The 27,961-nt window shown below is 41.6% G+C and overlaps 1 protein-coding gene and 1 non-coding gene across 3 annotated transcripts in view; one reads left to right on the forward strand and one right to left on the reverse strand.

Annotated features, from left to right (window-relative positions):
- kif18a (kinesin family member 18A) overlaps positions 1-27,961 on the reverse strand; it is a 122,821-nt gene that overhangs the window by 48,285 nt on the left and 46,575 nt on the right. For both annotated transcript variants that reach the window (XM_080189881.1, XM_080189880.1), the window contains exons 7-9: positions 11,298-11,474; positions 9,074-9,148; positions 8,057-8,172 (exon numbers count right to left, since the gene is read on the reverse strand). In XM_080189881.1, coding sequence (XP_080046007.1) covers positions 8,057-8,172; positions 9,074-9,148; positions 11,298-11,474 — 368 coding nt within the window. The remainder of the gene's footprint in view (positions 1-8,056; positions 8,173-9,073; positions 9,149-11,297; positions 11,475-27,961) is intronic.
- On the forward strand, positions 23,968-24,166 carry LOC145344679 (U2 spliceosomal RNA). The gene has a single exon (XR_013886962.1). It is a non-coding gene; the product is annotated as a U2 spliceosomal RNA (small nuclear RNA).

The following is a 27,961-nucleotide window of genomic DNA, read 5'->3' on the forward strand; positions in this document are numbered from 1 at the left end:
ATATGGTAGGACTGCAGAGCTTAGATCTGATCTGCCTGTTGTGGGATCGCACAGTTTTGCCTATCATTTGCTGCTTATGTTGTTTGGCACAGAAGTATTCCCATGTCATAGCTTCACCAGGTTGACAACTCATTTTTAGGGATGTCTGGTGTTGCTGTGTCGCTACAAAGACTGTATAGTGGTCAATCCTACCAATACTGTCGTGCTCCGATGCATCCGCAGGCAGGCGGGTTGGTGAGGTCAAGTATGTTTTCCCTCTTGTTTCTCTCACCACCTGTCACAGACCCAGCCTAACAGCTATGTCCTTTAGGACCTGGCCAGCTTGGTCTGTGATGGTACTACCGAGATACATTGAAGTCTCCCACCCAGAGTACATTCTGTGCCCTTGCCACCCTCAGTACTTCCTCCATGTGGTGTTCAACATGGAGGAGAACTGATTCATAAGAACATAAGAAATAGGAGCAGGAGTAGGCCATCTAGCCCTTCGAGCCTGCCCCGCCATTCAATAAGATCATGGCTGATCTGTCGTGGCTCAGTTCCACATTCCCGCCCTCTCCCCATAACCCTTAACCCCCTCTCTTACCAAAAACCCATCAACCCGCGTCTTAAATATATTTAGCGAGGCAGCCTCCACCACTTCAACGGGCAGAGAATTCCAGAGATTCACCACCCTTTGAGTGAAGAAGTTCCTCCTCAACTCTGTTCTAAACCACCCCCCCTTTATCTTGAGGCTGTGCCCTCTAGTCCTACTATCCTTTCTGAGCGGGAAGAGAACATAAGAACATAAGACATAGGAGCAGGAGTAGGCCATCCAGCCCTTCGAGCCTGCCCCGCCATTCAATGAGATCATGGCTGATCTGTCGCTGCTCAGTTCCACTTTCCCGCCCTCTCCCCATAACCCTTAATCCCCTCTCCTATCAAAAACCCATCAACCCGCGTCTTAAAAATATTTAGCGAGGCAGCCTCCACCACTTCAACGGGCAGAGAATTCCAGAGATTCACCACCCTTTGAGTGAAGAAGTTCCTCCTCAACTGAGAGAGATGGTACACGCCAGTAAGAAGGACTTTGCAGGGTCGGCAGGGCTAGGTTTACGTTTCTGTTGCCTAATTCGACGCTGGGTGGTCCACCCAATTTCATTCCTTTTTAGTGGTGGAATACACCTGAGTGGCTTGCTAGGCCATTTCAAAGTCAACTACATTGCTGTGGGTTTGGAATCATACATATGCCAGTCCAGTAAGGGTGGTGGTAGTACCGTGATATTGTTGCTCGACTAGCAATCCAGAGAACCAGGGTAATCTGCTGGGGAATCAGGTTCAAATCCCAGCATGGCAGATGGTGAAGTTTGAATTCAACAAAAATCTGGAATGTAAATAAAAAGTCTATTGCTGACCGTGATTGCCATCGAGATCAATCTGCTTCATTAATGTCCTCTGGGGAAGAAAATCTGTCGTGCTTTGCAACTCCAGGTCCACAGCAATGCAGTTGACTCTGAAATGCCCTTGGGACTGGGCAATAAATGCTGGCCAGCCAGCAACACCCACATCCCATGGATGAAGAAGAAAATCTCCACCGACAAAGACTAAACATTTTGTCCTTGAAATTTGGACTCCATGGGTGACCAAACACCAATATGTCATGCTACAATGATTGAAATGATTCATTTGTTTCAAGAAACTGAATGACATAAAAGGTCAAATATGATGGCTCACAAGAGATTTACTGCATTACCATATTAAATTGAAGTACTCACTTCTTTACAAAGTTAGCTGACAATTTGTTGCACTATGGGGAAAGGAAAATCTTGTGGCTTCCACGTTGAATACATTGCAAAGAGACTGAACATATTTTTTTCCTGAACAACCCAAGCAGCAAGACTTACTCATTATCAATGTGTTTAAATTTAATCCAACTAAAATACAAGGAATACCAACTTCTTTTTATTTTACCAAGAAGACTATCAAAAGTGAACACATTTTACTTTAACTTACTCTGGTGTTAGACACAGAAAATGGCACCAACTGTTTTAAAAAGTTAGAGACGTGACTATATTCTGTAATCTCACTCTGACGTACATGGGTTGTTGTTGACTCTTAAAATATTGATACAGAGACATTTACATCTCTCAGAACGACTGTACACTCCAACGACTGATGTAAGAGACTGCTGAGAAGACCTATTAATACTTCAGATTTTCTACTGCTGCTGCCAAGGCTATAGCATTTTTTTCAGTTTGAGGCTTTGTTTACTAGCAACAAATTACCATAATTTCTATCTGCAAACATGTAAATAATTTATGATGTCTTAAACAATTCCATATCAATCTATTTATTACTCACAAAAAAGGGGTTTTCTTTTCCCCCGCTAATACTTTTGCCATTGTATATCACTTATTGAAATTCACACAGCTAATTTTACTGTACAAGTATGGCCATTTTGATAAACTATAAAATTGAGCGTTGCTGCCACAATGTCAGAGCTCTTGCAGCTCCTATTTTGACATGCAATATAGAGCTGTTTTAAATAAGATCTTATGTACACTCACAGTGAAGCAAGAGTAATAAAAATATTCACTAGACATTACGTGCTTATTAAAATTGCATTGGAAAAACTTCTGAACCAAACTGATCATACAAGTTATAATATAGTTGCAGGATTTATCGCCTCAGCATATTATCTATTCTTTGTTGCTTATCATCATAAGTCATTGTTCAAAATGATTAGAAATTATTAAAAAAATCTTTTGACTGTGAACAAATGTCTGAATGAGATATTATTGATTAGATTTCAATCACAAAGTGAGGATTGGGAATGTTCATTGATAATTACAGTGGTCAGCTCCAGATGCAATTCCTTAAAGATGAAGCAGTCCATGCCCACATGCAATCTGGCTAAGATAACATCCAGGTTTGAACTGAAAAGTGGCAAGATTAGTGCCACAAGTGCCAGGCAATGATCATCTCCAAAAAAGATGCAAGCATCCCATTATTATTACCAAATCACCCACCATCAATATTCTGGGGTTCTGATTCGAGAGATAATTAAGTTCACCACATAGATAGCATCATTGCTAGAGCTTTTGATTTGATTTATTATTGTCACATGTACTTGTATACCCTGAAAAGTATTTCTTATGTGCTATACAGGCAAGCATACCGTACATACAGAAGGAAAGGAGGGTGCAGAATGTAGTGTCACAGTCATAGCTAGAGTGTAGAGAAAGCTTAATATGAAGTAGATCCGTTCAAAAGTCTGATGTCAACATAAGTCAGTTGGTACGTGACCTCAGACTTCTGTATCTTTTTCCCGATGGAAGAAGGTAGAAGAGAGAATGTCCAGGGTTTGTGGGGTCCTTAATTATATTGGCTGCGAGCCCCAGGCCACGGAGTTTGGAGATGAGTTTCGTAGGAAAAATGGTATTGAAGGCTGAGCTGTAATCAATAAATAGTAGGCTGACAAAGGTGTCTTTGTTATCCAAGTATTCCAGGGTTGAGTGTAGGGCCAGGGAGCTAGCGTCTGCTGTTCACCTGTGGCAGCGGTAGGTGAACTGTAGTGGATCCAGGCAATATGGGAGGCCAGAATTGAATTGTACCATGATTAATTTTACAAAGCACTTCATAACGACGGATGTCAGAGCCACCGGACGATAGTCATTAGGGCATACTGCCTGGCTTTTTGTTGGTACAGGGAACACGGTCATCTTTTTGAAGCTGATAGGAACCTCAGATTGGTGTAAAGAAGGTTAAAGGTGCCTGCGAATACTCCTGGCAGCTGGTCAGCGCATAATCCGAGTGCTTAGCTGGATACCCCCATCCGGACCAGATACTTTCCGTGGGTTGATTTTCAAGAAGGTTCATCTGACGTCTGTGATGGTGACCTGGGATACCAGTTGGAGTGGAGGAGGTGCTCTTGCTGACCTCTTGCTCAAAATGAGCATAGAATTCGTTGAGCTCATCTGGAGGGGTGCATTGGTGCCAGTGATTCTACGTGTCTTCATGTAGTAGCCTGTTAGGTCTTGTAGACCTTGCCAAAGTCTTTGGTAGTCTGTGTAGCTAGCCTGGGACTTTTGGCATCTTTGATGGATCCCTGTAGAGGTCAGGGTTGCCTGACTTGAATATCTCAGAACTGGTCAGGGACTGGATATTTTGTAGCATGGTCACCTCCCGGCTTCCCAAAGCTACCAAAGAGAGACACAATTTACCAGTCCTCCTTGAACACTTTTCAAACCTTCGATCTCTGCGAACAGACCGGGAGTTTTTTCTCTGGAGCATCGGAGGCTGAGGGGTGACCTTATAGATGTCTATAAAATAATGAGGGGCACAGATCAGCTACATAGTCAATATCTTTTCCCAAAAGTAGGGGAGTGTAAAACTAGAGGGCATGGGTTTAAGCTGAAAGGGGAGAGATACAATAGTGTCCAGTGGGGCAATTTTTTTCACACAGAGGTTGGTGACGTGTCTGGAACAAGCTGCCAGAGGTAGTAGGAATAGAGGTGGGTACAATGTTGTCTTTTAAAATGCATTTAGACAGTTAAGATGGGTATAGAGGGATATGGGCCAAATGCAGGCAACTGGGATTAGTTTAGGGGTTTAAAAAAAAGGGTGGCATGGAGAAGTTGGGCCGAAGGGCTGGTTTCCATGCTGCAAATCTCTATGACTCTGCCACCTAGGACAAGAGTGTTGGAAATGTGAGAACGCCAGCGCCTGCAAATTCCTTATCAAGACACACACTCCTGACTTGCCATTCCTTCACTGGATCAAAATCCTGGAGCCCCCTTCCTAACAGCACTGTGGAGGACCTTTATCACATGTAGTGACACGCTTCAAGCTTGCAGCTTATAACAACCTTCTCAAGAGTAACTAAAGACGGGTAATCAATTTTGTCAGCAATGCCATATCAAGGGAATGAACAATGTAAAAAAAAAGAACATTCAGGTTTCGGACACTACTGCCCTATTATAGTTAGATTAGAGTGTCTTGGGCTACAAGAAGATATAGATGGGATGGGCAAATGGGCAGATTAGTGGCAGATGGAATTTAACCCTGAAAAGTGTGAGGTGTTACACCTTGGAAGGAATAATCTGACAAGCAAGTATTTAATGAACGGCACATCACTAAGAAGTTCTGCGGAACAAACAGACCTTGGCGTGTTTGTCCACAGATCTCTGAAGGGCGAATATGTTAATAGGGTGGTGAAAAAGACATATAGGACTTTATCAATTGAGGCATAGATTACAAAAGCAGGGAAGTCACGTTGGAGTTGTATAGAACTGTGGTGAGGCCACAGCTAGAATGCTGTGTGCAGGTCTGGTCGCCACATTTTTGGAAGGATGTGATTGCACTGGAGGGGGTGCAGAGGAGATTCTTCAGGATGTTGCTTGGGATGGAACGTTTAAGTTATGAAGAGAAGTTGGGCAGACTTGGATTATTTTCGTTGAAGCAGAGAAGACTGAGGAGCGACCTGACCGAAATGTACAAGGTTACGAGGGGCATAAACAGGGTAGAAAAGGAGCAGCTGTTCCCTTTAGTTGAAGGGTCAGTCACAAAGAGACAGAAGTTGAAGGTGAAGGGCAGGTTTAGGGGGATGTGAGGAAAAACTTTTTTACCCAGAGGGTGGCGGCAATCTGCAAAGTGCTGCCTGGGAGGCTGGTAGAGGTGAGTTGCCTCACAACCTTTAAAAAGTACTTGAGTGAGCACTTGGCATGTCATAACTTGCAAGGCAATGGTCCAAGTGATAGTACGTGGGATTAGGTGGGAGATTAGGTGTATCACGCATGTTGATGCAGTCTCGATTGGCCTCTCCTACACTGTATGATTCTATGAAATTCTGGCATCAGGGATTAAATCATACTCCAGGATATAAGCGAGGATAAATAATCTGATCTCGCAGCTAGTGCATTCCTAATTTCTTCAGCATTCCTGGTCAAAGAATAAATAGTTCTGTGACCAATAGTTGCTTCATGGCTACTCCTTCACTGAACAGTGCAAAGCTAGGTAAATCCTGATGGATCTCACTGAGGTCTTATATTTCTGAATACACTCCTCAACTGTATCCCAAAGCCTGTCATGGATTCTTAAATGTCAAAGCTTGCAGAGACCCTATTTCTTTTGTCTTTTGCAAGTATGAGTTGAGATTTAAAGGGATATATAGTTACACTTGTGGAAATGTAAATTGCATGTTTGCAACTCGCTTTTAAAAGTAAGCTTTGTTTCATAATAAATCACTGAGTTTACTGAAAGAAGCGTTGTTAAAGTCTCTTTTATTCTGGGACTTATAACAGCAAAGGGCCATTTTGGTGAGTGAATTAAATATTTACACTTGTGATTCACCTGTGGGATAGTGGGGCTAGAAAAACTTGCACACTCCTCTCAGCCTGGTCGTATCAAAAGTCAACAGCTAAAATCCCTCCTGAGGGAGATCGAACTAACAAAGCTTTATGACTCAAAGAGATCAATGATGGTTGGGTGGGCTGCTGAAAAAGCAGTGGGATTTATCTTGGTCATATCTGCCATCTAATGCAGCGTTTGTTAATTCATGAATATCTCATGTTAATTCTGGCTTTTAGAATATAAAGATAGATATTGTAGATTGCTTCACTTTGATGAATATGCCTACTACTTTAAATAAACAGTCAACGGTCCCTAACCCAATTGTAACAACCAATGAGGTACTTTGTGATCAATGTTGTAATGTAGGAAACAGAGGCAATTTGTACACAGCAAGGTCCCACAAGCAGAAATAAGAATGACCATACAATTTTCTAAAAAATGTTGTTTGTGGCCTAACTATTGGTCAGGAAACTGGGGAGAACTCTCTTTCACTTCTACAAAATACTTGGCTCTCAGGATTTCTTCTGAGGTCTAACTATCTCCATGACGTAGAGATGCTGGCGTTGGACTGGGGTGGGCACAGTAAGAAGTCTCACAACACCAGGTTAATTTGGAATCACAAGCTTGCAGAGCAAGCTGGACTTTAACCTGGTGTTGTGAGACTTCTTAGCCCAGCACAGAACCAGCAATGCACCAACTTCTCAGGCCCCCAGGACCTCTGAGTCCGAATGGCACTGAATAGCTGCCAGAATGATCCTTAATTGCTTGGAGCCTGCTCACCGCAGCACCTTTTGAAGTGTAGCCTCTCCCCTTATTGCAGAACAATGAGATCTTTTTATGACTTCTTGAAAGGGAAGAGTGTTTGTAAAGTGTGGTTTGAGTCCAATAGGATTGAAAGTCATCATGGCACTGAGGGAAAATAAAGGTTTCCCACTTATTGACCTCTTTTTATCACTGATGAGTCCTGTAAGGTTTCCACAGGGAGCCCGACCCAAGAATGACCAGCAGTTTCTATATCACCTTTGTGTCTGGGTATTACAGGGTTAACTCTCTTTGGTTTGCAGGTCTTGCTTTTTCCCCTGGAGTACATCTGGAAAACCCAGGGTAATGTAATGGGGTGTGGCCCTGCTTCATCTTTGTTGTGAATTAGGCATTCCCATGTGGCAATGTCTCTACAATTAACTTTTAATTAACAAAAGACTGTAATTTATTAATGACCTGCGAGGTCATATACATGTTCTTTGATAGTAGGCATAGCACTCTATCATACATCAATCCACAGTTGTCTTATTCTGTATCATCACCTATATCTGACACAATTAAAATCTAATTGAACATATATCTGCTAAATTTTCACTTAAATATAAACAAGATAATTTTGAAAACACATCTAAGAGAAGTATTAACATAGTAGCAAGATCAAACATGTTGACACACAGAAAGAGACATGCCCATTATTATTTTAACATTGAATTTGATATCTAAACAAACTCTGAAGCCATAGAGTTTAACTGTTACAGCTGCATAAGGACAAAAGGACTGAAGACAAAAAGGCATGAAGAAGCCCATCAATCAATAATTAAATGCCTCATAGCAACATAAACTCTATGTTACATCTGCAAAGAAAACAACATTCCAAAATTCTGCATGAATACGAGCGAAAAAGCATCTTCTTGAAAAGCTGTGCGCCTTTGATTGTGAAATCAAATAAAAATGTTTGGAGATTTACCTTTTTATTCCATTTTCCTTTGAATTTGACCCAAGCATAACATTTTGTCCATGGTTATTCCGAACAAACAATTTTTCACTCTCGTAAGCTTTCAATTTCTCTTTAAGCTCCATAATCTGTAGAATAGGTAAGGCAGAGATCAGAATCAACTCTTGAATTAAACCATCATTTTAAATAAGTGCTATTCTCACATAGGGTGTGACTTCTCTGAAACCCTCCCCAATGGCCTCCAGCGACAAACACTTTAACCTTTCTAAAGTTCCACTATCTACAAATCCGAAAGACGTGCTGGTTAGGTGCAGTGGCCATGCTAAATTTTCCCTTAGTGCACCTGAACAGGCGCTGGAGTGTGACAACTAGGGGAGGTAACTTCATTGCAATGTTGATGTAAGCCTACTTGTGACGCTAATAAATAAACTTTAAATATCTTGTGCCGTCTACACCTTTTTACCCCATCATTGCTTGAAGGTGAGGGAACCATTAGGAGGTCAGTAATGGAAGTGAATTTTCTGCTGCCTTGATTCTTAGCCATCTGGAGCATGGCCTTCAATTATCTCAGCTCTATCTACTCAATAATGCCTTTGCTTTCCCTCCTTACATAGACCATAGAACAGTGCAGAAACAGGTCCTTCAGTCCACGATGTTGTGCTGAGCATGACGCCAAGTTAATCTCTCTGCCTATCATTGGTTCATACCTCTCTATTTCCGTATATTTATGCACTTATCTGAAAGCCCTTAAACGCTCTTATCGCATCCGCCTCTGCCTTCGGAAGCTTCCTAAAACCTAATATTTGAATGTGCTTTTGGTCAACTCTTAACTTTCCAAGAAACACTCAGTACAATAAACATTTCAATGGACTTCACACAAAAAGGACACCGAGCAGAAAAGTCAACAGAGATGACTGAAAGCGTGGCAAGTTTTGAGGGATACTAAAAATAGATATTGTATTTTGAACGGTCTGTTTTGCTTTCATGATGGACAAATGTTTCTGGTACTTTTATATAGTGACTATTTACCTCTTTCCTTTGCTCCTCACAAATCTTTGCATATTTGCCCACGTGGTTATTTAGATTCAAAACATTGCTCTTTATCTGCAGAAGTGAAATGAAAATAGAGCAATTGTAATAAAGCATAAAATAGAACAATGTTCTGACAAGTAAAAATAATATAAAACATAAGAATCGGTAACAAGAATGCTTTCATATTTTATAAATACCATTGCTGGTAGTGAAATCTGCAGAGATGAGAGAACACTGTCCTAGAATCTGAGAACATTCTGCATAGTTTTACATTCCTATCCCATGCAAAGAAATAGGTCAAATCTTTATGAGCCGATTACAATCGTCTTACAGCAACATGTAAAGCAAAGAGCCACCTTCATGCACAAGTGATGATTTTGTTAAAGTCTGTAACTTGTTAAATTTGAAAAGATAAATGTAATTAAGATATTTTGGATGTAAAAGGGTAAAATGCACACACATCTGAACTGAACGCATTACCACACTGAAAGATCAGAATTTTTAAGTCATCTGTGGGGTGTAGGTGTCGTTTACCAGGCCAGCATTTATTGCCCAACCTTAATTGCCCTTAAGAAGGTGGTGGTGAGCTTCTTTCTTGAACTGCTGTAGTTCCGGTGGTTAGCTACACCCACACTGTTGTGAGGGAGGAAGTTTCGGCAGTGAAGGAATAGTGACATACTTCCAAGTTAAGATGGTGAATGTCTCGAAAGGGAACTTTCAGGTAGTGGTGTTCCCATGTATCTATTACCCTTGCTTGTCCTTCAAGATGTTAGAGGTTCCAAGCGAGAAGGCTTGATGAATTGCTGCACTGCATTTTGCAGATGGTACACAATGCTGCCACTGTGCATTGGTGGTGGGGAGGAGTACCAATCAAATGGGCTGTTCTGTCCTTGATTGTGTTGTTAGAGCTGTACTCATCCAGGCAAGTGGACTATACTTCACCACACTCCTGACTTGTGCTTTGGAGTCAGTGAATATCCCCACTTCTGATCTTATGATGGAATGAAGGTCAGTGGTGAAGCAGCTGAAGCTATTTGGACTTAAGACACAAACTCGAGGAACTCCCACAGTGATGTCCAAAACTGAGATAAATAACCTCCAACAACCACAATCATCTTCGTGTGTGCTAGGTGTGACTCCAACTAGTGGACAATTGTCCCCTGATTTAAATTGACTCAGGTTTTGTTAGTGCTCTTTGATGGCACTCAATTAAATGCTGTCTTGATGTCAACGGCAGTCACTCTCACCTCACCTCTGGAGTTCAGCTTCTTTGTCAATGTTTGAACCAAACCTGTAAAGATGTCAGAAGCTGAGTGGCCTGGCAGAATCCAAACTGAGCTTCAGTGAGTAGATTGTTGTTAAGCAAGTGCCACCTCATAGCACTGTTGAGTATCCCTTCCATCATATTACTGATGATCAAGAACAAACTGATGGGGCAGTAATTGGCCAGGTTGGATTTATCCTGTGTTTTGTGTCCAGGATATACCTGGACAATTTTCCATATTGCTGGGTAAATGCCAATGTTGTGGCTGTACTGGGACAACTTGACTAGGAATATAGCAAGTTTTGGAGCACAAGTCTTCACTACTATTGCTGGAATATTGTCAGAGGCCAAAGCCTTTGCAGCATTCAGTGCCTATCAGTGAATTGGTTGAAGATGCCATCTGTGACTTGGGGTCCTTCCGAGCAGATAGAGGTGGATTATCCACTCACCACGTACGGCTGAAGGTTGTTGCAAATGCTTCAGCCTTTTCTTTTGCAACAAAACATTCATAGGTTTGGATCATTCATATATTAAAAATTATTTATCACTGTGCACACCTTCCAACTCCTCTGATAATCTTCGGAGACATATTTATTAAATGAACAACCATTGTAACTCTTCACACTGCTGCCACTGGGTAGTACTTAACTCCCTAGTTTTGTATTCACAGCTCCTCGGCCTCTAAGATAAAAAAATTCCAATGTTCCAATTCTACTACTTTTCTGCTATTCAAAACTGTGCTAGATTTTATTACAATAATAAAAATAATGACAAAGCCAGACTTTAAAACAAGACTGAATTACATCTGTGCCTTGACCAAGGTACCTACTTTCCTATAATGTTGTTTCACATGAATATATTGGGCTTGACTTTCCATGTGCTGTCTTTTGGGAGATGAATTGGTAAATACACACACACACACACACACACACACACACACACACACACACAACTTACTGAAGATTTGATGTCTTTCGCTCTATTGGCATACTTCAGAGTATTATATGTGTCCTCATAAAACAGAGAAGATGGGCTAACAGCGGCTATCATTATCGTCTGGCAATTTCCTCCTAGAGAATCCTTCAATAGCCGTGTTAATTTACTGTTCCTGTATGGAATATGCTGGGTTTTTCTCTGGAAAAGAAAGAAAACCCAATAGAGTTACTCAGCAAAAATTTTGCATCAAGTTAAGCATAGTCCTTTGCTGAAAAGGCCGATCTCATTCAACATGAAAATATTCGCATATTAAATCCGTCAACAGTCATATGAAGATTCTTGAACTCCACAGCACCTAATTAAATCAAAAGTTTACAAATCGTTGAAGCAAAAGAGCAGCAAGCACCAGTCGCAGAGTCTGCCCATGGCTGGGGGCTTAACAGCATGTTTCAATTCTAAGTATTATGTTGCAAAGGAGTTGATTTTTTTGTCTCTGGCAACTTGCGTTCAACAGGCAGTGGTAAGTGTTGCTAATTTTATGTACTGGAAATTCAACTTGTTTCAACAGAAGAGTTGGCAAGTTCATAAAGATTCATAAAGAATTTTGCCATCCTGCCCCTCACGGGAATCGTAGCAGATGTAACAGGACCATGCAAAGATCCGTTGATCTCAGGTGGGATTTTCTGGCAAGTGCGGTTGGAAAATTCTGCCTGACAGTTAACAGAGATTAAAACAGGGCAGTCAACAGTACTCTTGCCTTGGAATCATAATCATGTACTCAAGTCCTCTCCAGGCCTTGGACATGTAACATAAGCTGACACACAGTCCAACACTGAGAAAGTGCTCTAGAATGGCATATTACACAGAGACTCTGTCTGCCCGTTTAGGTGAACGCAAAAGATCATAAGACATTATTTGGTGAGGAGCAGGTGACTCTTCCAATGCCCTGGCTATAATGTCCTGGATATAACAACATCAGATATAAAATACAGAGACACAGAACACAGATGACAACTCATTAAAGTATGAGAGTGGTTTGAGGATGAGACACACTAAAAGAACACATTGTAGTCCATTGTCCTTATTAATGGCCTAAAAAGTTGTTCCGGTTAATAGTCACAAATAAAGGAAAACAAAATCTGGTAGTTATTGCATCATACAAGATTTGGGGAATTTCAGCCCAGTTGAATTGGAAACATATTCCTCAATATTGTCTCAGAATTATTGCCAAGCTGAGTGAAATGATTCATAAACAGATAATCAACAACCTGAAAGATTCATACAATCATGTTCATCAGTCAAAATCTCAGGTGCCTCCATCATTCTTGGATAGGTCAACTCCATTGAAAAGACAGACCCGTTGAGGTATGTGAGTGGCTTTGGGAATCCTCAGCATTAGTTGTGAACCCATGTAATCTCTGCTTCAACTCAAAAAGAAGTCTCCCAACACCAGGTTAAAGTCCAATAGGTTTACTTGGCAGTGTGATTTTTTTGGAGCACTGCCCCTTCAACAGGTGAGTGGAGAGTTGGATTCACAAACAGGGCAGGTAATCAAGTCTTTACAGGTACAGACAGTGCGAGTGAAGAGAGGGTTAAACACAGATTAAAGAGGTGTGAATTGTCTCAAGCCAGGACAGTTAGTGAGATTTTGCAAGCCCAGGCAAATCGTGGGGATTACAGAAAGTGTGACATGAATCCAAGATCCCGGTTGAGGCCATCCTCATGTGTGCGGAAATTGGCTTTCAGTTTCTGCTCGGCGTTTCTGCATTGTCGTACATGTTGAAGGCCACCATGGAGAATGCTTACCCGAAGATCTCAGGCTGAATGTCCTTGACTGCTAAAGTGTTCTCTGACAGGAAGGGAATGCTCCTGCCTGGTGATTGTCGAGTGGTGTCCATTCATCTGTTGTTGTAGCGTCTGCATGTTCTCGCCAATGTACCATGCCTCAGGAATCCTTTCCCTGCAGTGTATCAGGTAGGCAACGTTGGCTGAGTTGCAAGAGTATGTACCATGTACCGGTGGATGGTCTCATGTGAGATGACGGCATCTGTGTCGATGATCCAGCATGTCTTGCAGAGGTTGCTATGGCAGGGTTGTGTGTTGTCGTGGTCACTGTTCTCCTGAAAGCTGGGTAGTTTGATGTGAACAATGGTCAGTTTCAGGTTGCAAGTTTGTTTGAAGGCAAGCACTGAGGGTGTGGGTATGGCCTTGGTAAGATGCCCGTCTTCATCGATGACACGTTGAAGGCTCTGAAGAAAATATTGTAGCTTCTCTGCGACAGGGAAGTACTGGACGACAAAGTTTACTCTATCTGCCATGTCCTGTGTTTGTATGGTTTTTCGCTGTGGCACGTCAGAACTGTCGATCGATAAGTTGAGCGCCATATCCCGTTCTTACGAGGGCATCTTTCAGTGCCTGTAGGTGTCTGTTGCGATCCTCCTCATCTGAGCAGATCCTGTGTACAGGGAGGGCTTGTCCGTACAAGATGACTTCTTTAACATGTTTAGGACGGAGGCTGAAGAAAGGGAGCATCATGTGGTTATCTGTGGACTTGCAGTACAGGGAAGAGATGATCAGCCTTGATGGAGATACATGTGTCCAAGAATGCAACTGATTCTGGATAATACTCCATGGTGAGTCTGATGGTGGGATGGGACATGTTGACGTCATTGTGCAGTTGTTTCAGTGATTGTTTGCCGTTAGTCTAAAGAAAGAAAATGTCATCGATGTATCTAGTGTATAGCATCAGTTGAAGGTCCTGTGCGATGAAGAGGTCTTGTTCGATCCTGTGCATGAAGATGATGGCATATTGAGGTGTGAGTTTGGTCCCCAACTCAAAAAGATCAAGAACATTTACAGCACAGAAAGAGGCCATTTGGCCCATCATGACCATGTCAGTCAACAAAGATCTATCTGACTACACTAATCACATTTTCCAGCATTTGGCTGATAGCCCTGGAAGTTGCGGGAGTGCAAGTTAATGTCTAAATATATTTTAAATGTTAAGACAGTTCATGACTCAGCCACCTTTTAGGCAATGAGTTCTTGACTCCCACCATTCTAAATGAAAAAGTTTCTCCTTAACTCCCTTCTTAGCTTTCTAACGCATATAAAATCTGAGCCCGCTGGTTATTGATCCCTTGACTAATGGAAAAAATGCATTCATGTCCACACTATCTACATCCCTCATAATCTTATATGTCCCTATCAAGTCCCCTCTCAACCTTCGCTACTCCAAGGAAAACAGTCCCAATCTATTCAATCCTTCCTCATTGCTCAGACTCTCAGGCCCAGGAGGCACTCTGGTAAATCTCCTGTGCAATCACATCCTTCCTATTGTGGCCTAGCCAGCATTATATAGAGTTCTAGCATGATCCCACTGCTTTGGTTTGATTACATGCTTGACGACGGTATGGTGGCAGAGTGGTTAGCACTGCTGCCTCAGACTGCTAGGGACCCAGGTTCAATTCGAGCCTTGGGGACCTATTGGTTTGGATTATTCCAGGAGTAGAAACAATTTTTCTACCTATACCCTATCAAACCCTTTCATTATCTTAAAAGCCTCTATCAACCTAGAGTCTGAACCACTCCTCAAACTTCTAATGCCAAGAGATATAAGCCCAAGCCTTTTCTGCTTTTCCTGAAAGTATATCCTCCCAGATCTAGTCAGTATCCTTGTGAGTCTTTTGTGCCAATGTTTTTATCACTTTTACAATATGGGGCCAGATGTATGCACAATAAGAACATAAGAAATAGGAGCAGGAGTAGGCCATCTAGCCCTTCGAGTCTGCCCCACCATTCAATAAGATCATGGCTGATCTGAAGTGGCTCAGTTCCACTTTCCCGCTTTCTCCCCATAACCCTTAATCCCCTTGCCTACCAAAAACCTATCTACCCACATCTTAAATATATTTAGCGAGGTAGCCTCCACCACTTCAACGGGCAGAGAATTCCAGAGATTCACCACCCTTTGAGTGAAGAAGTTCCTCCTCAACTCTGTTCTAAACTGCACCCCCCTAATCTTGAGGCTGTGCCCTCTAGTCCTGCTGTCCTTTCTGAGCGGGAAGAACCTCTCCACCTCTACCCTATCCATCACTTTCATCATCTTATATGTCTCAATAAGATCCCCCCTCATCCTTCTAAACTCCCCCAGTCTATCCAGCCTCTCCTCGTAGCTCAACCCCCTCAACTCCGGTATCAGCCTAGTGAGCCTCCTCTGCACTCCCTCCAAGGCCAAAATATCCTTGCGCAAGCGCAGCGACCAAAACTGCACACAGTACTCCAGCTGTGGCCTCACCAGTGCCCTATACAGTTGCAGCAAGACCTCCCTACTTTTGTATTCAATCCCCCTCGCTATGAAGGCCAGCATCCCATTTGCCTTCCTGACCACCTGCTGCACCTGTAGGCTGGGTTTTTGCGACTCATGCACAAGGACCCCCAGGTCCCTCTGCACCGTAGCATGCTGCAGCTTTTTGCCCTGTAAGTAGTAGTCCTTCCTACTATTATTCCTAACAAAGTGGATGACCTCACACTTGCCAACATTGTATTCCATCTGCCAGATCCTCGCCCACTCGCTCAGCCTATCCAGGTCCCTCTGCAGACTTTCCACACCCTCCGCACAATTTGCTGTTCCACTTATCTTTGTGTCATCAGCAAATTTCGACACCTTACACTCGGCTCCCTCCTCCAGATCATCTATATAAATGGTAAATAGCTGAGGCCCCAGCACCGATCCACTCCACTAGTCACCAACCGCCAATCCGAATAGCACCCATTGACACCCACTCTCCGCCTCCTATTTGACAGCCAATCCCCTATCCACGCTAACACCCTACCCCCAACTCCATGCCCCCAACCTTCTGTAACAACCTTTTGTGCGGCACCTTATCAAACGCCTTCTGAAAATCGAGAAACACCACATCCACCGGTTCCCCTCTATCCACTGCACTAGACACATCCTCATAGAATTCCAATAAATTCGTCAGACATGACTTCCCCTTAACGAATTTGTGCTGTGTCTGCTCTATTAAACAATTCTTCTCAAGATGCTTCGCTATTTCCTCTTTGGTTACGGATTCAAGCATTTTTCCTACAACTGACGTTAAACTAACCGGCCAATAATTCCCTGCCTTTTGCCTGCTACCCTTTTTAAACAGCGGCGTAACATTAGCCGTTTTCCAATCTTCCGGCACTTCCCCGGAATCCAGCGAGCTTTGGAAAATAATCACCAAGGCATCCACTATCACCTCTGCCATTTCCTTCAGAACCCTTGGATGCATTCCATCCGATCCTGGGGACTTGTCCACCATCAGTCCCTCTAGTCTGTCGAGCACTGCCTCTCTAGTAACAATGATCTCATTCAGGCCCTCCACTCCTACCATCTTTCCATCGTTAACACCCGGCAAACTATTTGCGTCCTCCTCCGTGAAGAACTATTCGCGTCCTCCTCCGTGAAGAATGTGCATAGAAGTGTGACATGGTATTACAGGTGTCAACATACATAAAAATGTGGAACTTTGGGCAAGTATATACTGTCTAGAAAAAAGGAAATTGTTAGACGAACCCATCAGCAACATCAGCTCATCCAAAATCTGCTTACTGATATTTAGTTCAGGTTTGGCTATTTGTCCCCAGATTTCAGGTATCAGCTTTTGTACCCATATATGGATCTAGTTGACTTTTCTATCAATGTTGCATTTTTAAAAATTTACTCTTGGGATGTGGGCATTACTGGCTGGGCCATCCATAATTGCCTGCGAACCAAATTCATCTAGGCCATTTCTGTGGCTCTGGAGCTACATGTAGGCTGGACCAGGTGAGGATGAACAATGTTTTTATGATAGTTGATTTTACGGCAATAGTTTCATGGTCATCATCAGACTTTTAATTCCAGATTTTTAAAAAACTTCAAATTTCACCATCTGCCTTGGTGGGATTTGAACCCAGGTCCCGAGAGGATTACTCTGTGCCTTTGGATTACTAGTCCAGTGACAATATCACCAATCTACCATCTCCTCTCCCTGAGGCATAATATGGCACTAAAAACCCTCGATCCTATCTGACTGGAAAACAATGAACAAAACTCCTCAATTAATGGAAGGTGGGAGACCAAAAGCAGAAAACTACAAGCCAGTTAGCCTATCATCTTGCATTGGGATAATCTAAAATTTATTATAAAGGAAGTTATAGCAAAATCTCGATGTAATCAGGCAGAGTCAACATGATTTTGTGAAAGGGAAGTTCAACTAACAAGCAACGTGGATAAAGGGTAACTTGTTATGGTGAACTTGGATTGCCAAAATGTATTTGACAAGGTGCTGTTTCAGAGGTTGTTACACAAAATAAGGTGTGGGCTTCCTGAGATGAAAGGGTTATCTTATGAGGAAAGCTTGGACACGTTGGGCCTGTATCCATTAGAGTTTGTTGAATTTTCTTCCCAAGACAGTGGTAGAAGCAGGTTCATTGAATATTATTAAGGCAAAGGGATAGATTCTTGACGAATAAAGGAGTTGGCGAGTATATGCAGTCGACAAGAAAGTGAAGTTGAGGCAACATTCAGATCAGTCATGATCATAAAAAATGGCAGAGCAGGCTTAAGGGTTGAATGGTCTATTTTCTTCCTAACTCATAGTTGAAAGCCAGTGATAAAAAAAGCACTGAAGGACACTCAGTTTTTGGTCAATGTTGATTAACTCTTAGCCCCAGTGGAGTGGAATATTGTAGTTCAATTTCTTACCATTTTCCTATTGCTACAGTTGTCCATGATCTAATTTTACTCTTCAAATTACTGTCTGAAGCTTCTTGTTGACAATTTCATGAGATGATTTTAGCTAATTAATAATACACACTCCCTATCATGTTCTTTTAAAATAGGTTGGTTCTTAATTTTCTTTTAATCCTACTTCCGAGCTGCAAAATAATGTCTATATTAAAATAATCTTGTGAATCATGAGATATTCGACTTAGTACGTCAGAATATTTAAATCACTGAAATGTCTCCAGCATCTTTATTTGACTTTCTAATTATAACTGTGCAAACACCAGATTCCCACTGAATTTGAATTAATTTGATATTTTTAATTAACTGCCCATAGATCATAAAAGTTATGCAGCATAGTACTTCCTTCCATTAAGATTTCATCTTGCTCTTCATGTGACACCTATAAATATGTTCAATTTCCCCAAATTAAGTGGTTGATGACTCTGTTGTACATTATTATTTAGTTTTTGTAATGTCCGTACTTTTTTTTGAAAATCAGCCATAAAAAATAATTTGTGACGATAAAAGGGATAATCAGCCATGGATATCTAAGGAAAGAAATGAGGGTATCAAACTGAAAGAAAATGCATACAAGATAGCAAAGCTTCGTGGGAAACTAAAGGATTGGGAAATCTGTAAAGGTCAACAGAAAGCCATGAAAAAAGCTATAGAGAAAAGTAAGATAGATTATGAGAGTAAACTTGCTCAGAATACAAAAACAGATAGCAAAGGTTTCTACAAGTAAAACGAAAATGGGTGGCTAAGGCCTAAGGCCATCCTTTAGAGGATGAGAAGGAGGATTTAATAAAGGGAAATGAAGAAATGGCTGAGACATTGAACAGGTATTTTGTGTTGGTCTTGACAGTGGACGACACAAGTAACATGCCAGAAATTGATGACAAGAAGGCTATGGCAGGTGAGCACCAGAAGCAATCATTATCACTCAAGAAGCAGTATTGGGCAAGCTAATGGGGCTAAAGACAGACAAGTCTCCTGGTCCTGATGGAATGCATCCCAGGGTACTAAAAGAGATGGCAGGAGAAATAGCAAATGTACTAGTGGTAATTTAACAAAATTCGCTGGACTCTGGGGTGGTTCCTGCAGATTGGAAAATAGCAAATGTGATGCCAGTGTTTAAAAAAGGAGGTAGACAAAAGGCGGGTAACTGTAGGCTGGTTAGCTTAACTTCTGCAGTAGGGAAAAGGCTTGAATCTATCATCAAGGAAGAAATAGCGAGACACCTGCATATGAATTGTCCTATTGGTGAGACACAGCATGGGTTCATGAAGGGAAGGTCATGTTTGACTAAGTTGGTGGAATTCTTTGAGAACATTACATGTGCAGTGAACAATGGGGAACCTGGATTTCCATAAGGCATTTGACAAGATGCGCATCAAAGACTGCGACATCAGGTAAAGGTGCAGTGTTACAGGTAATGTATTAGCATGGATAGAGGATTGGTTAACTAACAGAAAGCAAAGACTGGGGTTAAATAGGTGTTTTTCTGATTGGCGATCAGTGACTAGTGGTGTGCTTCAGGGATCAGTGTTAGACAGCAATTGTTTACAATTTACATGGATGATTTGGAGTTGGGGACCACATGTAGTATGTCAAAGTTCAGAGATGACACTAAGATGAGTGGCAGAGCAAAGTGTGCAGAGGACACAATGTTCACAAAGGGATATAGATATAAGTGAGTGGGCAAGGGTTGACAGATGGAGTACAATGTTGATAAATGTGAGATCATCCATGTTGGTAGCAAGAACAGCAAAATAGACTATTATTTAAATGATAAAAAATTGCAACCTGCTGCTGTGCAGAGAGACCTGGGTGTCCTTGTGCACGAATCACAAAAGGTTAGTTTGAAGGTGCAGCAGGTAATTAATAATTAAGATGACAAATGGAATTTTGCCCTTCTTTGCTAGAGGGATGGAGTTTAAAAACAAGGAAGTTATGTTGCGGCTGTATAAGGTGCTGGTGAGGCCACATCTGAAGTATTGTGTAGAAAGACCATAAGATATAGAAGCAGAATTAGATTACTCAGCCCATCGAGTCTGCTCTGCCATTCAATCATGGCTGATACTTTTCTCATCCCATTCTCCTGCCTTTTTGGTCTCCTTACCTGAGAATGGATATGCTGGCACTAGAGAGGGTACAGAGGAGATTCATGAGGTTGACTCCAGCTTGAAAGGATTGGCTTATGAGGAGAGACTGAGTAGAATTTAGAAGAATGACAAGGGATCTTATAGAAATGTATAATATTATGAAGGGAATTGAAAACTTAGAAGCAGAGAGGTCGTTTCCACTGGTGGGTGAAACTAGAACTAGGGGACATAGCCTCAAAATAAGGGGGAGCAGATTTATGACTGAGTTGAGGAGGAACTTCTTCAGCCAGAGGGTTGTGAATCTGTGCAACTCCCTATCCAGTGAAGCAATTGAAGCCACCTCATTGAGTGTTTTTAAGGCTAAGACAAACAGATTTTTGATCAGTAAAGGAAATAAGGATTATGGTGACCGGGCGGGTAAGTGAAGCTGAGTCCACAAGAACATCAGCCATGATCTTATTGAATGGCGAAGTAGGCTTGAGGGGCCAAATGGCCTACTACTGCTTCTAGTTCTTATGGCAATGAGATTGCACAGAACTATTTCAAACATTTTTAGGGTAGTACTGTTTGAATGCTGCAACAGAAGTCATGAGTATTTATATTTAAGACTTAAAAGTATTCGCACTTCTCATAAATAAGTAAAAAATAATGTTCATTTGTTTAAATTTAACACCAAACTATTTTGAGGTTTCTCTGCAGTATTATTCATTTCTATGCACACAGATACAAAAATGTAGAAACCAGTGAGGTGGTTTGGGTTGTTTTATGTTAAAAGTTGTTCATGAATTAGTTCCAAGGAGACAAAATTAACCTAGGTTACAGTAATGGAAAAATAATGGCACTAAAGAACAACAAACTCCAGGGCCAGGGTTTCGAAGTAGTAGCTGGAACATTGCAGATGCCCTAACTACAATCTTTCAGTGTTGCAATGATATCTTTACCGATTAAGGAAGCGTTTATTTTTGATTGGAAAATTGCCATTACTCCACTTTAAAAGGTGACAGAGGGAAACCAGTGAATTATAGACCAGTTAGTCTAATATCAAAAAATTGGTAGAGATTACAATAAGGATAAAAAGCTTATGGGATTGAAGGCAATTTGTTGGATATTGGATGAGCAGCAGGAGACAGGGTAGGGTTAATAGGCAGGTATCCTCACATTGCATTTGCTTGTTTTGCAAATCACTTCTAATGGGGGGGCATGTTCAAAAAGTACTACAATATGAAACGTTCTCTTCAGTTGTTACATAAAGAGCTATCCTCCAGGTAGTTATTTAATTTAAGAACTACACACGAAATACAACAGAACTTGTAGAAAATTCTAATTTGAATTAAGTCTAGCAACGCATATGTGAGGTCAAGAATCCACTTGACCAATTGTATGAGAGAGGCGCAGGACTTGTGTTTGTTGTTTCATTTGTTTCTACTTTGTCAGTTGTTTAGATGGAAGATAGAATGGGAAAATGCACAGAATTACTGGGATGTATTTTATGAAATTGTATTATTGGATATCAGTTTATCCAATGGCCAAGGCTGTTTGAGAGCACAAATTTCTATTCATTTGTTGAAACAGGTGCATAGAAGGAAAAACATTATTGAAAAAATAGAACCGAGAACATTACAGCATAGTACAGGTCCTTCGACCCTCAATGTTGTGCTGAGCGATGTCCAATCCCAAAATCAAGCTATCCCACTCCCTATAATTCTGGTGTGCTCCATGTGCCTATCCAATAACCGCTTGAAAGTTCCTAAAGTGTCCGACTCCACTATCACAGCAGGCAGTCTATTCCACACCCCAACCACTCTCTGAGTAAAGAGCCTACCTCGGACATCCCCCCGATATCTCCCACTATGAACCTTATAGTTATGCCCCCTAGTAACAGCTACATCTACCCGAGGAAATAGTCTCTGCATGTCCGCCCTATCAATTCCTCTCATCATCCTGTAAACCTCTATTAAGCCACCTCTCATCTTCCTCTGCTCCAAAGAGAAAGACCCCAGCTCTCTCAACCTTTCCTCATAAGACCTATCCTCCAAACCAGGCAGCATCCTGGTAAATCTCCTCTGCACCCTCTCCAATGCTTCCACATCCTTCTTGTAGTGAGGTGATCAGAACTGAACACAATATTCCAAATGTGGTCTCACCAATGTCCGGTATAGTTGCATCACAACCTCATGGCTCTTAAACTCAAATGCCCTGTTAATAAATTCTAACACACTATAAGCCTTCTTCACGGCTCTATCCACTTGAGTGGCAACCTTCAGAGATCTGTGGACATGAACCCCAAGATCTCTCTGTTCCTCCACATTCCTTAGAACCCTGCCACTGACCCTGTAATCTGCATTCAAGTTTGTCCTTCCAAAATGGATAACCTCACACTTATCAGGGTTAAACTCCATCTGCCACTTTTCGGCCCAGTTCTGCATCCTATCAATGTCTCTTTGCAGCTTGCAAGAGCCCTCCACCTCATCCACTACTCCACCGATCTTGATGTCATCAACAAATTTACTAACCCACCCTTCAGCCCCCTCTTCCAAGTCATTGATACAAATCACAAATAGCAGAGGACCCAGCACTGACCCCTGTGGTACACTGCTGGTAACTGGCTTCCAGTTAGAAAATTTTCCTTCCACCACCACCCTGTGTCTTCTATGAGACAGCTAGTTACTTATCAAATCGACCAAATTTCCTTCTATCCCACACATCCTGATTTTCTTCATGAGCCTACCATGGGGAACCTTATCAAACTCCTTACTAAAATCCATGTATACGACATCAACTGCTCTACCTTTGTCCACACACTTAGTTAGCTCCTCAAAAAATTCAATCATTAATTAAAAATAACCATCAATCATGCAATATTTATTTACATAATGGTACCAAGAGTTTTAGCTTCTAACACAGGTACTTTGAATGTCTTGTTGATTGACACTTCTATAGGGTTGTAGTAACAACAGTTTATTTTGAAAGAAAATTAAGAACGGGATGGTTTTAAGATTTTACACACATGCCATTGTTAATTGGTTCAGTGCAGAGTGTATACAACGAGGTAGTATGGTGGATATGGGGACCACTAGGGTGAGTGAAGAGGCGTGGGAAGTGGGCCTAATAATTAACACCACAACAAGTCCCAAAGACCTGATGCAGGCCTTTTAATCAGCCCACCTCATCATTTGGCAGCCCCTGGCCATCTTCAATCTGTATTTTTGGGTGACTCTAGCACCCACCTCCCACCTGTAACAAAAATTGCACAGTTTGAGTCATTTTTATCCGGAGGTGGGTGCACGAGTTGGGAAATTTCCCAACTCCTACTAAAAAGATGAAAATACAGCCAAGAGAGTGAGTTTAGAATTGTATAATTTTCAATAATAAATGAAAACATTGTTTGGAGTTAAAGGCTATCTAAAATTCTAAAAAAATTAAACATTGAAACTCACTTGATTTGGCATTTTTATACCCTTATTTGATATTATTTACATCCTTAAAAACAAAGTGGTATTTTTGAAATCGTATTATGCAGAATCATTTTATGGGACAAAACCTGAACATATTTCAGTCTTCTGAAATAATTAACTCCAGGCATTTAGTGAATGAGATGCTCGTATCAAGTCCCTAGTCAAACAAAATCTTAGAAACTATATGACAATTTTAGTTGATTATTTCATAACTCAATTTGTACCAAACCGTACATTAATTAGCATAATTCAATATTCATTTGTTCTTGTTATTGCCCCCCTCCCAAAAAAGACACATGACTGCTCACTGAAATGCATAAATGAGGCTGTAGTTGGATACAACTCCTCAAAATAGGAATTTGTACTTGCTTAATGCTTCTCGGCCTTTTGGCTAAGATCAAGTGTAACATCGACATGCTGTGCTTGGTTGACGTCATTAGGTTACATTTCAACTTCATTTGAAACAATTTTTAAATGCAGCATCTCGGCCACTTGGCTAAGATGCAAATAAGATCAAGCCTTAGAGGAGGAGCTATGCCTACTCCAATCAGCTTGGATCATGTAGATTAAGCCCAAGATGGAGTTGACAGCCCTGACTTGTCAGCTTGGATCGGGAATGTCTCAACTTGTTGAGACTGAATTGGAATTGATTTGATTGAATTGGAATAAAAATAAAAAAAAACATGGTGATACTTGCACATGAGCTTATCTAGAATGAAAAAAAAATGCAAATTCACCACTGCCCCACCATTCTTGGACCTTCTTGTCCATCAATTCTACAAAAGGCAGCACAATTTCACAATTGCAGAGAGCTCTCACTCAAGTGGCCATTTTAAGTACCTGAAAACTGACAACAAGGAACCAGAAATGGATTGTTTGATTATATAACCCTACACATACACCATACCCCACAGTCTAATCCAGACAGATTCTACTACTTGTTTCAAATGGGTTTATCATATATACGAACAGTCTCTTGGGTACAAAGTGTTCTATCCTTGAGTGTCTAGCGCAGGACTGCTGATGTCATTGTTACATCATGCTCTACATCTTTCATTACCATAAATATTCTATAAACCCATTATACTACACGTCCCAAATATCTGACCAAGTTCTTTACGATAATCTTTTAAAACTATATTTAAATTATTTATGTTGCATTTTTGCAATTATGCTTCTTACTGCTACAGATTCAACTAAACTCTCACCACCCCTACCAGCCCAAGTCATGAGAGATTCTATTGACTTAGTATTCTTGGCTCTCTCGGAAGAAGTCTCTGAGACATGCGGGCATTTCTCTGGCCTGAGAAGGACATCATAATCAGCAAAATGGGACAGCAACTTTCCAAGACTGGTGGTAATTAGATGTGTCAACTTCAGGATGACTGAAGTGTAAGGACTTTCGACCCTTTTCAGAGGAAGGCTGGTCCAAGGGAGGATACTGAAGAACATTTTAAATTCTCTTGAACCAGCAGAGAAGAAATTAGGACTCTCTCAGGAATCTTCCGTTCCTTAAAACGCTCTGGGGAAAGATGTTCAACTCCAATGAAGACATTCACAGATATTAACAGCTGCATCCAGGACTAAAAAAGTATTGAAGACCTTTAGACAGACTGGTCATTCTAAATTGCACTTCAGTGTCCAAAGATGCGTAGGTTAGTAGATTATTCACGGTGAATGCACAGGGTCACGGGGATACGGCAGAGAGGGGGCTTGGTGAGATGCTCTTTTGGAGAGTGGGTGCAGACTCAAATCGGCAAAATGGCCTCTTTCTGCACTGCAGGAATTCTATGCTTCTATGGACACAAGATTCCAACAAATTCGGTTGACGAACAAAAGGATGACAAATTCCTGAAGGTATTGGAGGAAACAAAGAGATGATTTCCTGATGAAATTTTCGAAAAAGGCATTCATCTTCTGTAGACAGTGGTAACATAAGAACATAAGAAATAGGAGCAGGAGTAGGCCAACTAGCCCTTTGAGCCTGCCCCGCCATTCAATAAGATCATGGCTGATCCGTCGTGGCTCAGTTCCACATTCCCGCCCTCTCCCCATAACCCTTGATCCCCTCTCTCATCAAAAACCCATCAACCCGCGTTTTAAAAATATTTAGCGAGGCAGCCTCCACCACTTCAATGGGCAGAGAATTCCAGAGATTCACCACCCTTTGAGTGAAGAAGTTCCTCCTCAACTCTGTTCTAAACCGCCCCCCCCTTTATCTTGAGGCTATGCCCCCTAGTCCTACTATCCTTTCTGAGCAGGAAGAGTCTCTCCACCTCTATCCTATCCATCCCCTTCATCATCTTATACGTCTCAATGAGATCTCCCCTCATTCTTCTAAACTCTAACGAGTACAAGCCTAATCTATTTAGCCTCTCCTCATAGCTCAACCCCCTCAACTCCGGCATCAGCCTAGTAAACCTCCTCTGCACTCCCTCCAAGGCTAAAATATCCTTGCGTAAGTACGGCACCCAAAACTGCACATAGTACTCCAGCTGCGGCCTCACCAATGCCCTATACAGCCGCAGCAAGACCTCCCTGCTTTTATATTCAATCCCCCTCGCGATGAAGGCCAGCATCCCATTCGCCTTCCTGACCACCTGCTGCACCTGCAAGCTGGGTTTTTGCGACTCATGCACATTGTGAGATAGCCTCACCATGGACACTGGGAAGAATTTTTAAGGATAGGAAGGTAAGCCAACGCCATTTTCAACAACGGGATGAATTCCTAAGTTGATGAATTCCCGAACTGAACTCTGAAGTTGTAAGCACTGAAGATTCTGCCTCAGACCTTGCTCTGAAGGACAGTTCTAGTAGGACTTCCAGCTGAGGCTGAAGTGTGGAATTGTTTTAATTTCACCCATAGAAACATGCACCTTCAACTCCTTGGCAGATGTGATTCTTTATGAACTCAAGCGCATTGTTCTCCTGAGACAACACTTCATGGTTAACCAACAATACATAAGGTGTTGCACTGGTAGGTTCAATGGGGTAAAGATCTGAATGCTGCTCTGCCACAGTTAACACAGTTGATCAAAAAAAAGATTTCATATAAAGTAGATCAGAATGGCAATCGATCCCTAGGGCTTTATCCTCCAAACAATTAATTGGTGCTACAATGGTCTCTTCCTTATTGTGTTCTTCAGAAATAAGTCAATTCAAAAGGTTTTCTTGCCATTGTCTGCCATAGTACCTTGTGTATCTGCACATTCTGGCTTAGCTCTGTAATGAGATCCATAACCTCAATATTTCATTGAGTCATAGAGGTTTACAGCATAGAAACAGGCCCTTCAGCCTAACTTGTCCACGCCGCCCTTTTGTTTAAACCGCAAAGCTAGTCCCAATTGCCACATTTGGCCCATATCCCTCTATGCCCATCTTACCCAAGTAATGGTCTAAATGCTTTTTAAAAGACAAAATTGTGCCTATCTCTACTACTACCTCTGGCAGCTTGCTCCAGACACTCAGCATCCTCTGAGTGAAAAAATCGCCCCCTGGACACTTTCCCCTCTCACCTTAAATCTATGCCCTCTAGTTTTAGACTCCCCTACCTTCGGGAAGATATTGACTATCTAGCTGATCTATGCCCCTCATTATTTTATAGATCTCTGTAAGATCTGCCCTCAGCCTTCTATGCTCCAGAGAAAAAGGTCCCAGTCTATCCAGCTCTCCTTATAACTCAAACCGTCAAGTCCCTGTAGCATCCTAGTAAATCTTTTCTGCACTCTTTCTAGTTTAATAATGTTTTTTCTATAATAGGGTGACCAGACTGTACACAGTATTCCAACTGTGGCCTTACCAATCTGCCTGGAGTCTAGTGCATGGTGTCTCTGTGATGAAAAGGAAATCACTGCTCAATGAATAAACCTGATCAGCTGTAGGCTGAAAATTCATTGGTTTTCCATAAAACTTCAGAATTCTTCCATGAAAGGCATAGAGTTGGCTAAATGTAGGATCATCATCTGGATTTTCAGAACATCCAGTGATAAGCCAACATTTCCACTCAGTGAGGATCTATGTTGATTGTAAACAGAGAGCATCAAAGGTCTGTTGCCTCCTGTAACGAAGAGGGGTAATTAGCCTGTCTTTTATTGGAATGTTTGGGCCTCCAGTACCTTGTCATTTAATATCTGATGGATAAAGGGATATTGGATGAAGCCAAACCAGATGAGTAGCTAGTTTGTTAATGCCAGTTCCAGTGTCAATTTAAAGTTGGTGTCAAAACTTTTAACTTGAATTGAAACTGGCCAGGAATCCTCATGAAGGTACTTCACTTCGTCTAGAAACCCTACAATGCCATCTCTGAAATTATTTCCAATTAATTGAATGGAAGCATTTCATTAATCGAGGAAGAAGATGCAAATA

The sequence above is a fragment of the Carcharhinus amblyrhynchos genome, chromosome 6, assembly GCF_965287045.1.
Source record: "Carcharhinus amblyrhynchos chromosome 6, sCarAmb.v2.hapA, whole genome shotgun sequence".
In the NCBI taxonomy this organism is placed as follows: domain Eukaryota; kingdom Metazoa; phylum Chordata; class Chondrichthyes; order Carcharhiniformes; family Carcharhinidae; genus Carcharhinus; species Carcharhinus amblyrhynchos.